This window comes from Lolium rigidum, chromosome 2 (genome assembly GCF_022539505.1).
Source record: "Lolium rigidum isolate FL_2022 chromosome 2, APGP_CSIRO_Lrig_0.1, whole genome shotgun sequence".
Classification (NCBI taxonomy): Eukaryota; Viridiplantae; Streptophyta; class Magnoliopsida; order Poales; family Poaceae; genus Lolium; species Lolium rigidum.
Genome location: NC_061509.1, coordinates 6,596,584 through 6,610,564, shown reverse-complemented (window position 1 = coordinate 6,610,564; position 13,981 = coordinate 6,596,584). Strand labels below are relative to the sequence as shown.

General features: G+C 47.2%; 1 protein-coding gene and 1 pseudogene across 1 annotated transcript; both read right to left on the bottom strand.

Annotated features, from left to right (window-relative positions):
• Nucleotides 1–2,271: 2,271 nt before the first annotated feature.
• LOC124685899 (GDSL esterase/lipase At5g03600-like) lies at nucleotides 2,272–3,727 on the bottom strand. Its single transcript, XM_047219922.1, has 4 exons — nucleotides 3,418–3,727; nucleotides 3,013–3,299; nucleotides 2,633–2,909; nucleotides 2,272–2,507 (listed from the first exon to the last, which is right to left on the bottom strand). Exons 1-4 carry the CDS (start codon nucleotides 3,725–3,727, stop codon nucleotides 2,272–2,274), a joined length of 1,110 nt encoding a protein of 369 aa, XP_047075878.1.
• A 6,627-nt stretch (nucleotides 3,728–10,354) lies between these two features.
• On the bottom strand, nucleotides 10,355–11,620 carry LOC124689155 (annotated as a pseudogene).
• Nucleotides 11,621–13,981: the final 2,361 nt, after the last annotated feature.

The window sequence follows — 13,981 nt, the reverse complement described above, 5'->3', positions numbered from 1 at the left end:
TTAAGGAGGTTTGTTGCGGTTTGGAGGGCTTCTACCCAAAAAGTGGAGGGTAAAATTCGCTTTGTATTAGGAGGGTGCGAATTATGTAATTTGTGGTGCCCAAACTACATCCAACTTTGCCATTTTGAGGTGAGGTGTGAGGGCAGGAGAGACGGAAGGAAACACACCGTGAGAGGGAAAGAAATCATGCAAAATTACTAGTAAGAAATTCTCCATCGTTGTCACATTGCAAGCATTGGATAGTGACATGAAATTGAGTGATCAAAACTAACAATAGGAGATGTTCACAAGTCGCAATGTATGAGTTGGAATGCAACGGAGCTATGGGATGTGCATGTGGGAAAGGGAGTGCAAGGTTGGAGATCAAGTTGACATTCCTCACAAAGTGGTGAGCGACTAGTGGTATCATTATTAAATGTTTCAAGAAAATCTAATTGTAAATTAGAATTAAGATTTGATAGCATTCCCAAGTTATTGATGCCTGAAGTTGTTGATAGTAACGAAGAATGTCACACGTGAAGGTGTCTTGGAGCCGAATAAGGGGTATAGATCACCGTCACTATTGGAACGAAGAAGAAGGGTCTTCGCAGCTAGGTTCTTCTCTGAAAAACGAAAATGATCAAATTTAATTGAGACAAAGTTATCACGAGCAAATTGACAAACCGAGATTAAAAAATTTACCAAGTGAGAAGAGACTAGATCATTTTGTAAGTAAAGAGGAAGATACGATATTTAGATAGACCCTAGAGCAATGATGGTATTTATCTTGATCATCAAAAACTTTAGGTGCGGGCATGTGATTAGGACAAATTAGGTATGTAGAGTAGTCGATTGTACCACATGGAAAATTGGAAACTTCAAGTTGGTGAATTTCTATATCCTAATATTCCGCGGGCAGCTTTTTGAGTTGCCATACGGCCAATTGGTTCCAAACACATCACTAGAGATTTGTACAACACCAAGCAAGCCCTCAATATGCTCTCTTCACAAGGGTCTCGACTATCCACTATGAAGACCTAGGGCTACAAGTTCCACAATAGAATCAAGAGGAAATTCAAATTCCTTTGGTCAAAGGGTATATTGGGCCCTCCTCCTTCGATTACCTAAAGATGGGATGAATTGGCTACATAGGGAGAACCACCAACTTGAAGCTCTAGAGTAATGGAGGAGATAAAAAAACCCACGACCTGAAGACCTACCCCTTGCGGGAAGAAAAGGGTGGCTATTTATAGCCATCCTCAGATTTCTGGCCGTTGCACAGTCACATGGCTACATGTGGAGGTGTCTTGGATCCGAAGAAGGGTTATAGGTCACCATCACTATTGGAGAGAAGAAGAAGGATCTTGGTGGCTAGGTCCTTCACGGAAAATTAAAAGGATCATATTTAATTGAGACATAGTTATCATGAGTAAATTGATGAACCGAGATTAAGTTTTTGACTATATGAGAAGAGGGCTAGAACATTTTGTAAGTAGAGAAGAAGAGAGGATATTTGCACAAAACCTACAGCAATGATGGGTTTAGTTTGGTCATCAACAACATTAGGTGCATGCGTGGGATTAGGACAAATCACACACGCGAGTGTGCCACCGGGGAACTTTAAGTATTGGTGAATTTCTATATCTCTGCTAATGTCCCAGGTGCAGCCTTTTGAGTTGCCATATGGCCAATTGGTTCCATGGTCTCATTTGGGCTCATAGGCCTAATAGGTAAAAAAAAGTAAAACCCCTTACGCCCAAATTAATTCACACCACTTAGGAGTATACTTATATTGGAAAAGTATATGGTTTCCTCTACTAATTTGAGCCGGAGATATTTTTTTTCTTGGCAACTATAGTAGAGTAGTATTCATTATGTGAACATTTTTATTTATGGTCATTTAAAAAAAAAGCTAAAACATATAGGTTTCGGGTATATCACCCTCCCAAGATATACCAGGAGCTCAGAATGTCCGATACCACTTTGTAATTAAGCTTGCGAAGGGGTAAAGAGCGATCTCAACCATTGATATGTTTGAGTTTGAAGGGGAAGGAGGAGGTGTACGGAAGTGGGCCTCCAACATATATTTGGTGTACACGTGACGATGAACCCAAAAAAAATCACAAAAGAAGACGAAGTCACGTAAATAATGAACATATTGACTCCAGATACAAGAAAATCCATAGCCTAGCTTTAAATATATACTCCAAACTAAGTAAGCTGCAATCCTAGAAAAACAATTAGAAGATATTGAGCTTGCATCGGTAGCTCTACGAATATCATGGAACCTATCTAGTCTTGAACAACAAACTCTCTCAAGGGCTTTTCCAATTGCTTCATCACTGCCTCCCACCCTACATGTGTCGGGTGCATGTCATCCCAGTAGAAAAACTTATTGGACTTGTCGCACACAGTGTAGAGAAGCTCCGAGGAATCGCCTTGTTGTCCGCAATAACCGTTTGAATCAAAACTTTCGCAGCACGGAGAAAGCTTGCGCTTGAATTGTTTAGATAGCTCCTGGCCTTTACCTGCGTGTACATAAATAAAAGAAAGTTTAAAGGCAGCGCAAACACACATTCAAATCCATCTATATATCTGAAATCTTATAAATAATACTTTGGGCACTTGTGCATGCATGCATGTATGTACATACCTGGGGCTGTATCCACAATATTACTGAAGGCGGTGTAGAGGTCGGCAACGTGGACATTTTTCTTGCCCTCCATCGTTTGTTTTAGGTTACCGTTATGGACGGATGCACCTAAATTTCCGAAGACGTCGCAGGCGGTGTAGTTGTTAGTCCGTGTTTGCAATGGTGTGCATCCGACGGGGTGCAAGTTATTGACGACAACCTTTGTCACCCCTAGCTTCTGCAACTGCTCCACGTTGGCTGCGATCTCCTTTGTCACCTTCCCAATATAAGCATTGATCTGCATATATACATGAAAAGTTAGCACATTAGTTAAGATGCACAAACAAAATAGTCATTTGAAATCTATGTATGCATGCTTTGAACTGTTGCTAGCTACTCACATCGTTGGGGGTGCTTAGGCCAATGTTGCTGGAGCTCCCGCGGTAGTCGTTGCCGGAGACGGCCACGAGGGCCACTGAGCGACTGAGCTGCTGCTCAGAGATGATCCCGTCGTTGACCATCTTCCTGAAAGTGTCGACCTGCTTGGCAAGGGTGGGGACCTTGTGCGTCGACGAGCTATCCAATACGCCAGCGCCAGCATAGGCGAAGGTCATGCCAGACGGGTCGCAGGTTTTCTCCGCGGTCAGAGCATGCGCCGGAGGTGCTTCCTCGAGCCCCAAGATCGTTGCTGCAGGTACGTACGTAGAAATAAAGGAATACGCAGTGTTAATTATGACGCACGTACTAGTCTACTAGCTAGGTACTGTATATCACATGAGTGAGTATGAGGGAATTATAATGCTTACCGATGAAATCGGATTGGATTTGGTAGTTGGAGAAGCGTCCCGACGGAGTATTTGGTCGCGGGTTTCCGTCGGCGTCAACGTAGGAGGAGCCGTAGGGGTAGGCCCATTGCCGCGACATCTGGGTGACGGGGTCTGTTAGAGGGAGGTTCCCGTTGTCGGCGAAGTCATCCCCGAAGACGAAGAAGCTGTAGCTCGATAGCTTCTTCTGAGGATGGCCGCCGGCAGGGGCAGGCCGGGCCTCCGCGCCATTGGGGTTTAGAACAAGGACGAGGAGAAGGAGGAGGCCGAGGACGGCCGGACGAAGCTTCATGCCTCCGGTGCTTCGAAGGCGGATCGCCGAACTGCTTTCTGTGGTAGCTAGGTAGGCGCGCGCTGGCCCGAGGCGAGGGTCCTCGAATTTGCTGGTCGGGAACGGAAAAGGTCGAAATCAGGAACTCGAGCTAGCTTGTCCTCTTCGATGCGCTCCTCTCTTCTATTTATGGAACCAGCAACGCAAAGCTCAAACACCAGCAAGGTGAAGTCGTAAACGGACTCGCGTTATCGGTCGGAATCGGAAACCATAGCTAGACGTGCGTACAGTATCGGGCACAGAGTCACAGATACGCGCCAGGGATGTACAGCACAGTCGGAGACGGATTCCACTAGCCAAGCAAACAACCATCGTTGCATCCGGTGGACCCTTGGGGCTTTCTCCTTTGAACTCGTTCAAATTAACCGATGAGGCAATGAGAAGGCTAAAAAGTTTATTTGTTAATCAAGAAGAGAAATATTTCCAGTCAATTAGCAAACACCAGAAGAAACGGCCTTGGCTGAACCCTATCTCCCGCTACAGTGCAGATAGACGATTTCTGAAACTCCCCTCGCGAACCACCTCGCCGCCGCGGTCGATTCCTCTCCTCCGGCGGCCGCTCCGGCGGCGGGAGGGCGGGGAATCGCCGGATCCCAGCGTGTACATAGTGTAGGTTCCCGTAGGTGGCTTGCTGGCGGCGTTTTGGTGACGGCGGCGCGGTCGGTGTGGCCTTTTGCGGAGGCGGGCGTCCTCACCGGTGGTGGTGCTCTCAGGAGCGCGGCCGCGGCCCGGCCTCCTTCCTGGCGCTCGCGGCTCGGTGGAGCTGTGGTGCGCCTCCTTCCCGTGCCGGAGTTCGAGGAGCGGCGACTCCGGTTGTTGAAGATTCGGAAGCGGCGGGTGATGGCGGCGTTGCGGGGTGGAGGCTTTCGGAGCTGAGGTCCGTCGACTTCCCGTCCGCCATGGGACTCCTTCCAATCCAAGGTTTCAGAGGAGGAGCGGCGGCGGCGCGCCAGCGGCACGTCTTCTTCGGCGACGACGACGTTGAGGTCCTTCTGGACTGGGTTGTAATTTTCTTATTTTTCAGGGACTGTTCTGTAAGGACTCTGGTTTAATATTACCTGTTTCTTCTCGCAAAAAAAAAAAATTAGCAAACACCAGAAGAAAATCGATACAACTAGTGCCACGCCCGCTCGAACACCGCTACACAGCATAATGGTGGATCTGCAAACTTATTACTTATGGAAGTCTGGCCAAACGTAGATTTTTTCGGACAAATTACATTCAATTAAGCCCAAATTTTATTTGATTCAATATCAATACTTGTCCAGATTAAGTACAGAAGTAGGGAAATCTCAAGTTCGTGAACATTTTGGTCCTGTTTGACACGAACTGAAGTATCAGCGTGGCTGCTCGCAGTGTGATGTCACAAGTTTTTTTTTCTTCTTCTAGGAATATGGCGAGTAGGCTGTTCCAATAAACTATATTGCATATGGTGGACCCTTCGGGTTTTCTCCTTTTTTTTTTGATTTTTGGGCTTTCTCCTTTGAACTTGTTCTTAAACCGATGACAAGGCAAAAAAAAGTTTTTTTTTTCATTAATCAAGAAGAGAAATGTTTCCAATTTTGTTAACAGTCAATACTCCCTATATTTATAATACTAACAAATCTCTACTATTAAGAGCAAACTGGTGAATGCCTGGTGTCACATTTTCAGGATGGACAATAATACCCCCACGTCAATATACCAAAATATACCACCGCGCACCCTTTCCGCCTCCCGTTTCACGCACGCAAACAACCACGGAATTTTCTCCTCATATTGTGGATCGGCCCTTTTGCTTCGGTCAGAAAGTTAAGGTACGTGATTACTCTAATCCCTATCTCTATGGCCTCCTCTCCGCACCTAGCACATTTGTTGAACTAATCAAATCTCAATGCTCAAATGATCATCCATTCCGATGCCACAACAGGACCTTCCAACCCGGTGGCACTCACGCTGCAACCTCCTGTCCCGAGTAGGTGCGGCACGACGCCTTGCGCTCGATCTTGAGCCTCTCCATCGCGTCGGTGAACGCTCCGCACCTGCTGGCCACGGGACTGGCACCGTCACCGGGGACACGTCCGGGCTGAACTGGGCCCTCGCGACACTTAGCAACATCGTGGCCGCCTGTCCCGAGGGCCGGCGCGCGAGGAGTCGCGTCCCGGACGCGGTGCCCGTCGGCCGTCCACCAGAGCGTGCTCAAATGGTCCGACAAGGCTGGGTGCCAGGAGAAGGCCACGTACGTGCTGATGGTCCCGGCGCACCGGAGCTACGGCGACCGCGTAGCGATGGCTGAGACTGGCGCCACGTCCACGCTCGTGGGCACAGTGCTGGCGCAGAATCGTTCATCGATGGTCCGCGTCGACAAGGGCAAGCAGGCCACCGCTCATACATTTTCTCCCATAACGAGCATCATAGCAAATTACTAGGCTGAAGCATAACTGCTGCGGAAAAAAGAAGATCCATCACGTGTGAAAGCCTACAGGGTTTCTTCTGTACGCTATCAATTTACCTATCTATGAATGATGGCACTTAATGTTTGTAGAAGTTTCTTTCCCTCATTTGGTTCTCATTGATTTGTTACTGTGAGTTAGGCAATTAGTGGTCTAATGCAACATTTTGGTAATGTTAGGCACTTAGGCTCTTAGACTGAATAAACTAGATTCCCTCTCGGTCGACTATGAATTGTTTCTTATGACTCCCGAGTACCTTTACCAAAATATAGTGATACTCATCGTATATTGGTAAAAAATATAGTTATAATCGGTGGTGTCGGCTGGTAAAAATACTAGGTTAAAAACTTTGTACGTCAAAAAGTTCGTTTAGTACGTTAAAAACAGGGTCAAAGCTACGTGGTGACCGAGCAAAGTTTCGTTGTCTGACCGTGCTGGCAAAGAACTCCTATCATCTGGAAGTGAGCATGGGGAGAAGGAAAAAAGAAAGCGCATATCACACGAAACGAACAAACCAGAGAGAGAAGGAAAAATTAAATCAACGCAGAGCACGCTACCTTACTCCCATCGCCGTATAAAAGAGATCACGGCAACATAGGATCGAGCCATTGAGCGGCGGCGGGGATGGATCCAAGGGCAGCATGGTAAGAGTGAAGCAGGTCACTCCAGGAACCTGGCGGAGGCGTGACGCTATGGTGGGGCGAGGGTGCGAGATGCATCATTCATGGGGTTTGACCGAGGGGTGAGCAGCGCTACGAGACGCGCGGCTCGAGCCTGCTGCATGGAGCTACGGGTGGTGGCCAGTCTGTAGGATTCGAGGGCCGCTGGGACATGGAAACAAGGAGCTCATGGCGTTGTTGTTTTGTGAGAGCCTCCATTCTGAGGAACCAGGCGACGGGGTGAGGGATCGATAGGAGAGCAATGGGGAGCGCTTGGGAAAGCTTCGCTAGGATGGGACCGGGTGTGTGCGCTCACGCGCTCACCCGTGAGCGTATTGCGCACGGTGTGTTGTGTGTGGTGGCGGGGTTAGTGGGGAGAGAGGCACATCAAAGGGTGGATCCCCTAACCCTAAACCCTAAACCCTAAACCAGTTAACGCTAGCGACACAATAGTTGCAGGCTTGCAGCATCAGGGAGGTCGATGTGCTCGTGGAGACGACGACCGGATTTCTTTCGTTCCGGGCATGTGAATGGCGGGTCCACCCACGTGATGGAGGTTGGAGAAAATGTCTTGGATGCGTGTTGTTGATCGGACGAAGGCGCGCACTGGGTTTCCCCGATCGAACGGTTGGTGACCCCGGGGATCGAGGGATTTGATCCCCCGGGAGACGCTCAGCACTTCCCCTGTTAGATATGGTTTGTTGAGATTAATCGGTGAATCCATTCTTTGGTAAAAAACAAAAATTGATCGATGGGGCGTAAGCACGTGGAATGCAGCTGATTTTCTCTTCTCCCTTGCGCTAGATTTTCTCCTTCTTTTTGTGGTACGGGGATGGTTGTTAAAGCTTGCGCCCTGATTTTTAGTTCAGGGAGTTTGCGGGAGAGAGGAAAACATGGGTGGTGTGTTGTTTGTAATCTCTTAGAGGTGTGACACCGTCAGGCATTCATAATGTTGTGCGAGAATACCTTAGGCGCGTTGAGGGAGAATGTCTCTTAAAATGAGGGATAATATGTATGTACTTGCATTTTATACACACTGGATTAAATTATGTGAAGTCAATTTTAAATATTTTTAAATACTATATGATTTTTTATCTACTTAAATATTTATGTGCATTGTTTGCACGTGTAACATGTGTGTGGCACTAGAATAAACGAGGAAGCCGTGGCGAAGCACGGGCATTCCACTAGTAGTATATGATAGAGATACACAAGCTATTTTTAACAATTACAAAATATTTAAGTCAAAACGAAAGGAACAAATCTTTCAGGTCTTCAAACTCTTTTTTTCTTTCATAACATAATCTTGTATTTTTCTGAATGTAGCCAAAGATAGATACCAAGCAAGGTTTTCCTTAATTTTAATTTGAGCCGCAATGATAAGACTACATCCTGCTCGCAATCATTGGACTAGTCAATTAATATTGGCAAGAGTACCAACACTATATGATAGAGAAAAACAACCGAATAACGTGATTAGCGTCGCTGAAGAGCCAAGAGGACGAATCATCATTGTAAAGAACCTAACAGCCGGGACTAATATTGTGAGGATAATCCGTCTCGCGACAACTACAAGAAAAGATCCAAACTTGATCTGGCGAAGCAAACTCTAAAGGATCATACCTAGAGAAATCTAATCTTTCAAGATCCCTACTGCCGTCGGGAATAAGATATGAAGATGAGAAACGTTTCCAGTTAATTAGCAGAAACAAGACAGAAATGGATACAACTAGGGCCATGCCTGGTCGAGCACCGCTACACAACATAGTGGTGTCAATTGCCCGCTACAACACCGTTACACATCATATAGTGGTGGATCTGCAAACTTATGGAAGTCTGGACAAACGTAGAATTTTTTTCGGACAACTTACATTCAGTCAAACTCTAATTCTATTTGATTCAATACTTGTACAGAAGTAGCGAAAGCTCAAGTTCGTGAACATTTTGGTGCTGTTTGACACGATTTGAAGTGTGCTCACCGGAATAGCCTAAGAAAACACACTTGTAGAGCACGAAGTTATTTTTTGATCGGTTGTGGCATATAGATTATGATAGCATAAGCACCAAAAAAACACGCAAATGATCACAAGAGGGGTGTACACCGTAGAGACGGTAATGGGCGTGTGGTCAGAGATGGTGCAGGATGGTCGAAGGTTAAGGAGGTTTGTTGCGGTTTGGAGGGCTTCTACCCAAAAAGTGGAGGGTAAAGTTCGCTTTGGATTAGGAGGGTGCGAATTATGTAATTTGTGGTGCCCAAACTACATCCAACTTTGCCATTTTGAGGGGAGGTGTGAGGGCAGGAGATACGGAAGGAAACACACCATGAGAGGGAAATAAATCATGCAAATTACTAGTAAGAAATTCTCCATCGTTGTCACATTGCAAGCATTGGATAGTGACATGAAATTGAGTGATCAAAACTAACAATAGGAGATGTCCACAAGTCTCAATGTATGAGTTGGAATGCAACGGAGCTATGAGATGTGCATGTGGGGAAAGGTAGTGCAAGGTTGGAGATCAAGTTGACATTCCTCACAAAGTGGTGAGCGACTAGCGGTATCATTATTAAATGTTTCAAGAAAATCTAATTGTAAATGAGAAATTTAAGATTTGCTAGCATTCTCAAGTCATTTATGCCTGAAGTTGTTGTAACGAAGAATGTCACACATGAAGGTGTCTTGGATCCGAATAGGGGTATAGATCGTCGTCACTATTGGAACGAAGAAGAAGGGTCTTCGCAGCTAGGTTCTTCTCTGAAAAACTAGAAGGATCAAATTCAATTGAGACAAAGTTATCACGAGCAAATTGATAAACCGAGATTAAATTTTTAACCAAGTGAGAAGAGACTAGAACATTTTGTAAGTAAAGAGGAAGATACAATATTTAGATAGACCCTGGAGCAATGATGGTATTTGTCTTGATCATCAAAAAATTTAGGTGCGGGCGTGCGATTAGGACAAATTAGGTATGTAGAGTAGTCGATTGTACCACATGGAAACTTCAAGTTGGTGAATTTCTATATCCTAATATTCGGCGGGCAGCTTTTTGAGTTCCCATACGGCCAATTGGTTTCATGGTTTCATTTGAACTTATGGGACGTGTAGGTAAAGAAACTATCGGTTTAAATTAATTAGTGCAACTTAGGAGTATATTTACATTGGACAAGTGTATGGCATCATCAATTAATTTGATCCGAAAGATTTTTTTCTTGGCAACTACAATAGAGTAATATTTAATTTTAAATAGTTTTCTTTGTGAACAAAAATTTCAAAAAAATGTTAAACATATAGGTTTCTGGTCCACCCCCTCCCTAAAAAATATCACAAAAGTAGACAAAGTCACGTAAATAAAGAACATATTGACTTCAGATACAAGAAAACCCATAGCCTAGCTTTAAAAATATACTCCAAACTAAGTAAGCTGCAATCCTAGAAAAACAATTAGAAGATGTTGAGCTTGCATCGGTAGCTCTACGAATATCATGGAACCTATCTAGTCTAGTCTTGAACAACAAACTCTCTCAAAGGCTTTTCCAATTGCTTCATCACTGCCTCCCACCCTGCATGTGTCGGGTGCATGTCATCCCAGTAGAAAAACTTATTGGACTTGTCGCACACAGTGTAGAGAAGCTCCGAGGAATCGCCTTGTTGTCCGCAGTAACCGTTTGAATCAAAACTTTCGCAGCACGGCGAAAGCTTGCGCTTGAATTGTTTAGATAGCTCCTGGCCTTTACCTGCGTGTACATAAATAAAAGAAAGTTTAAAGGCAGCCGCAAACGCACATTCAAATCCATCTATATATCTGAAATCTTATAAATAATACTTTGGGCACTTGTACATGCATGCATGTATGTACATACCTGGGGCTGTATCCACAATATTACTGAAGGCGGTGTAGAGGTCGGCAACGTGGACATTTTTCTTGCCCTCCATCGTTTGTTTGAGGTTACTGTTATGGACGGATGCACCCAAATTTCCGAAGACATCGCAGGCGGTGTAGTTGTTAGTCCGTGTTTGCAATGGTGTGCATCCGACGGGGTGCAAGTTATTGACGACAACCTTTGTCACCCCTAGCTTCTGCAACTGCTCCACGTTGGCTGCGATTTCCTTTGTCACCCTCCCAATATAAGCATTGATCTGCATATATACATGAAAAGTTAGCACATTAGTTAAGATGCACAAACAAAATAGTCATTTGAAATCTATGTATGCATGCTTTGAACTGTTGCTAGCTACTCACATCGTTGGGGGTGCTTAGGCCAATGTTGCTGGAGCTCCCGCGGTAGTCGTTGCCGGAGACGGCCACGAGGGCCACCGAGCGACCGAGCTGCTGCTCAGAGATGATCCCGTCGTTGACCATCTTCCTGAAAGTGTCGACCTGCTTGGCAAGGGTGGGGACCTTGTGCGTCGACGAGCTATCCAATACGCCAGCGCCGACGATAGGCGAAGGTCATGCCAGACGGGTCGCAGGTTTTCTCCGCCGTTAGAGCATGCGCCGGAGGTGCTTCCTCGAGCCCCAAGATCGTTGCTGCAGGTACGTACGTAGAAATAAAGGAATACGCAGTGTTAATTATGACGCACGTACTAGTCTACTAGCTAGGTACTGTATATCACATGAGTGAGTATGAGGGAATTATAATGCTTACCGATGAAATCGGATTGGATTTGGTAGTTGGAGAAGCGTCCCGACGGAGTATTTGGTCGCGGGTTTCCGTCAGCGTCAACGTAGGAGGAGCCGTAGGGGTAGGCCCATTGCCGCGACATCTGGGTGACGGGGTCCGTTAGGAGGGAGGTTCCCGTTGTCGGCGAAGTCATCCCCGAAGACGAAGAAGCCGTAGCTCGATAGCTTCTTCGAGGATGGCCGCCGGCAGGGGCAGGCCGGGCCTCCGCGCCATTGGGGTTTAGAACAAGGACGAGGAGAAGGAGGAGGCCGAGGACGGCCGGACGAAGCTTCATGCCTCCGGTGCTTCGAAGGCGGATCGCCGAACCGCTTTCTGTGGTAGCTAGGTAGCCGCGCGCTGGCCCGAGGCGAGGGTCCTCGAATTTGCTGGTCGGGAACGGAAAAGGTCGAAATCAGGAACTCGAGCTAGCTTGTCCTCTTCGATGCGCTCCTCTCTTCTATTACTTCTATAAATGTTCCTAGACTACCCGGCCAACCAGGCCATCTGAAAGGGGCAAATCCATCGTGTCCGTCCGTTTCACTAGCACAGTAACTTCTCAATCCCGCTTTTCATCTCAGCCGTCGGATATGGTAATTGTTTTATCACCTTTTGCTTGTCCAAACGACCCAATGACTTATGGGACCAGTTGTGTGTGCGGGCCACCGTCGGAGGCAGCCACGCCCGCTCGTCCGAGTCACCTTATTTCTCCTGCGCGCGTGGGGCAGTGAAAACCCTAGATCGTGCCTCCTGTTCCTCCGCGAATCCCCGCCTCCTCTCGCTCCTTCCCCAATCCGCTGCCCATCTTCTCCGCCCAATCCGCCGCCTCCTACCACCAGCACATCACTTGCTTGTTAGTTGGGACGACCGGAGGACTGGAGAAGGGACGGCCGAGCAGCGGATCCGTCGGGTTGAAAGAGATCGTTTTCGGGGAGAAGAGGAGGCGGCCAGTGGGAGACTGGCGGCGGCCGCGCATCGACGAGATCAAGAGCCCCACCGGTGGCGGCCGGAATGGAACGGGGTGGCCGTGGCCAGGGCAGGAACGGGGCGGCGGCGCCTCATCTCTTTTTTCTCTCGAGATCTTGCACGGGAGACACAGTATGTGTCAGCCTTCCTCCTCTCGACCGGTGCCAACCACCAGCAGTCAGGCAGTGTGAGGCAACGAACCCTCTTCGTTTGCGTCGACCTCATCGTCTTCCGGAACGGTAAAACCTAGATCTCATCGTGGGCAAAATATCCTGTGATGCCTTTTCTCTCACCAGCCCCGTGTACTCCCCTCCACCCTCACCACGGCCTCCCTGACTTAGCGGCGGCGCGCCTGGCGGAACCGGTCGGAGCCGTACCAGCCGTCCCTGACCGGCGAGGAGCAGGGGCAGCCGTGCCACATAGGAGGTCGGGGAGTTCACCCGTGCGTTCGCCTCCTCCTCATGCCTCCACAACTCTGCGGGGGCAAATCAGGCAGGACCAGTCTGAGCCGGAGCAGCCGGCCCTGGCCGGCGAGGAGCGGATAGTTCTGCCACATAGAAGGTTGGGGAGGACCAGGAGACGACGCCCGAGGCCAGTCTGGTTCGTCGAGGCCGGCCGTAGGACGGGCATGAGGTGCCTGCTTCCTGGAATCCGTGAGGAAGCTGGAGCTTACAGTTCACTTTTTCTATAGAAATAGGTATGTGCGTCAGGTGGCTGCAATTGATTTTTTTTGGTATATAGTGAACTTTTGCTCCACTCTGGTCTGATCGTCTACGCCGGCCGAAGGATGGCCAGGAGGTTCCCGCCTGATTCCTAGAATCCGCGAGGAGGCTGGAGCTTCCGGTTCACTTTTGGTACAGACCTCGTTATGTGTTCCGTGTTGCAGTATTATTTACTGGATGCTAACCATGCTGTTGTTCAGGTCGCGAAAGGAAAATCTTGAGCGTGCCAGGGAACATGAAGCAGCTGGGAACTCACGTGCTGCTTATGAGTGTTATCAGAAAGCTGTTGACATTACGCCTAAAATTGCTTCTGATCTGATCCAGGTACAGATGCAAATTCCATGTATTGCTATCAGCTGGTTACCATCATACTTAGTTACCACTTATTTGAAGCAGTTTCTACCAGAATGTGAACGTTTATTTGGCTATGCATCATGCAATGCAGGTACTGAAGCAAGAAAAGGTTGATTATATTGTTGCGCCTTATGAAGCAGATGCACAAATGACATTCTTATCTGTAAACAAACTTGTTGATGCTGTAATTACCGAGGATTCAGATTTGATACCGTTTGGTTGTTCTAGAGTAAGCGCACTGCTACAACCCTTTTTCTGCCATCAACTTCCAGAATCTTTCTTTTTATTACCCTGGTATCATGTTTGGTAGTTGGATGACTGCCTCCTGTGAGAGCATTCTTTGTATTCTAATTTTTATGTATCTTCTTGTAACGTGCAGATTATTTTTAAGATGGACAAATTTGGGCAAGGTGTTGAATTCCAGA